Raw genomic sequence first — 2,636 nt, forward strand, 5'->3', positions numbered from 1 at the left:
AGTTATCACTGTGCTATCTGTGGTGTTACATAGACTGCAAGTTACATCTACTGCATTATCTGTACTCAAAGAGTTATCACTGTGTTATCTGTGGTGTTACATAGGACTGCAGGTGACATCTACTGCATTATCTGTACTCAGAGAGTTATCACTGTGTTATCTGTGGTGTTACATAGGACTGCAGGTGACATCTACTGCATTATCTGTACTCAGTTATCACTGTGTTTCTGTGGTTTACATAGGACTGCAGGACATCTACTACATTATCTGTACTCAGAGTTATCACTGTGTTATCTGTGGTGTTACATAGGACTGCAGGTGACATCTACTACATTATCTGTACTCAGTTATCACTGTGTTCTGTGGTGTTAAATGGACTGCAGGTGACATATACTACATGATCTGTACTCAGAGAGTTATCACTGTGTTATCTGTGGTGTTACATAGGACTGCAGGTGACATCTACTACATTATATGTACTCAGAGAGTTATCACTGTGTTATCTGTGGTGTTACATAGGACTGCAGGTGACATCTACTACATTATCTGCACTCAGAGCTATTACTGTGTTATCTGTGGTGTTACATAGGACTGCAGGTGACATCTACTACATTATCTGTACTCAGAGAGTTATCACTGTGTTATCTGTGGTGTTACATAGGACTGCATGTGACATCTACTACATTATCTGTACTCAGAGAGTTATCACTGTGTTATCTGTGGTGTTACATAGGACTGCAGGTGACATCTACTACATTATCTGTACTCAGAGAGTTATCATTGTGTTATCTGTGGTGTTACATAGGACTGCAGATTACATCTACTACATTATCTGTACTCAGAGAGCTGTCACTGTGTTATCTGTGGTGTTACATAGGACTGCAGGTGACAGCTATTGTATTTTCTGTACTCAGAGAGATATCACTGTGTTATCTGTGGTGTTACATAGGACTGCAGGTGACATCTACTACATTATCTACTCAGAGAATTATCACTGTGTTATCTGTGGTGTTACATAGGACTGCAGGAGACATCTACTACATTTTCTGTACTCAGAGAGCTATCACTGTGTTTCTGTGGTGTTACATAGGACTGCAGGTGACATCTACTACATTATCTGTACTCAGAGAGTTATCACTGTGTTATCTGTGGTGTTACATAGGACTGCAGGTGACATCTACTACATTATCTGTACTCAGAGAGTTATCACTGTGTTTTCTGTGGTGTTACATAGGACTGCAGGTGACATCTACTACATTATCTGTACTCAGAGAGCTGTCACTGTGTTATCTGTGGTGTTACATAGGACTGCAGGTGACATCTACTACATTATCTGTACTCAGAGAGCTGTCATTGTGTTATCTGTGGTGTTACATAGGACTGCAGGTGACATCTACTACATTATCTGTACTCAGAGAGCTGTCACTGTGTTATCTGTGGTGTTACATAGGACTGCAGGTGACATCTACTACATTATCTGTACTCAGAGAGCTGTCACTGTGTAATCTGTGGTGTTACATAGGACTGCAGGTGACAGCTATTGTATTTTCTGTACCACATGAGCAGTATGAAGGTGATGATTGGCTTGTTGATCACTTACAGATAGGTCTCCGCTGTCTTGCAGTGGTGGAGCGGGAAGAAGCCATCTTGGGACTGGATGTTGGGGTTGGCCCCGTTTCTCAGGAGGAGCCTCACACATTCATCGTGGCCGTTCTCACAGGCCCCATGGAGGGCGCTTTCTCCACCAGGAGCAAAGTCCACGTCTGCCCCCTTCTTGAGGAGGAGCTGGAGGCACTGGGTGTAGCCACGAGTCGCCGTCACGTAGAGAGGGCAGGTGTATTCTTCTTCGTATGTCAGAGACCAGATCCCTGGGGGGAGAAGAAGGGCCTCTGCTCAGCACATTGGGGGTCACTTATTTATGGGGGCTTACATCTCTACGACATACTCAAGGCTGTAGGATTGTAGCGATAGTTCCTCCATTCATCCACATCACTCGTATCAAACACAGAGTTGGGGTGAATTATGTCCCCCGACTGCTCCAGCAGAGTCCGGACTGTCTCTGCATGACCTGATAGAAGAGACAGCCAGAAGTCTAATGCTGAGCCTTCCGCCTTGCGAGTCACAATCACTCCCGACATGTCACCAGAGGAGTTGTCGCTGAACACGGCGGTCAGAATTGTCAGCAGTCTGTCTCTTCTATGCCTGTCTCTTATCTTGCTGTCTCATCTGCATCTGTCTCTATTCTTTCACATCTGTGCTTGTCTATTCTGCACCTGTCTTCTTTTTTAATTGTCTCTTCTTGTCTGTCTGTTTAGCACCTGTCTCTTGCACCTATACTTTCTATGACTGTCTCTTTTGCACCTGTCTCTTCTGCCCTTGCCTTCTTTGCCTGTCTCTTCTCTGACTGTTTTGATCTGCACCTGTTCTTCCTCTGTCTCTTTCTGCCTCTCTCTTCTGCGCCTGTCTCTTGGTCTCCTGCCAGTGTGGTCTATATATAAAACCATCGTCCTGCCCAGTTTCGGCAGCACTACTCTGGGAGTAGTTTCTCGCACAGCTGCACTGTACTGGTCACATGGACTGGGGAACGGGTCCACTATCAGTCACATCATGGGTGCCACATACGCAGGGCCTTTGTG

At 45.0% G+C, this 2,636-nt stretch overlaps 1 protein-coding gene across 1 annotated transcript in view; it reads right to left on the minus strand.

The window, feature by feature from the left end:
* Positions 1-2,405, minus strand: part of LOC122922324 (ankyrin repeat and SOCS box protein 10-like) — a 31,913-nt gene extending 29,508 nt beyond the window's left edge. Inside the window, exons 1-2 of the mRNA XM_044272899.1 lie at positions 1,946-2,405; positions 1,601-1,868 (exon numbers count right to left, since the gene is read on the minus strand). Coding sequence (XP_044128834.1) covers positions 1,601-1,868; positions 1,946-2,138 — 461 coding nt within the window. The 5' untranslated portion in view covers positions 2,139-2,405. The remainder of the gene's footprint in view (positions 1-1,600; positions 1,869-1,945) is intronic.
* Between the last annotated feature and the right edge of the window lie 231 nt (positions 2,406-2,636).

Source organism: Bufo gargarizans, unplaced genomic scaffold (assembly GCF_014858855.1).
Source record: "Bufo gargarizans isolate SCDJY-AF-19 unplaced genomic scaffold, ASM1485885v1 fragScaff_scaffold_189_pilon, whole genome shotgun sequence".
Classification (NCBI taxonomy): Eukaryota; Metazoa; Chordata; class Amphibia; order Anura; family Bufonidae; genus Bufo; species Bufo gargarizans.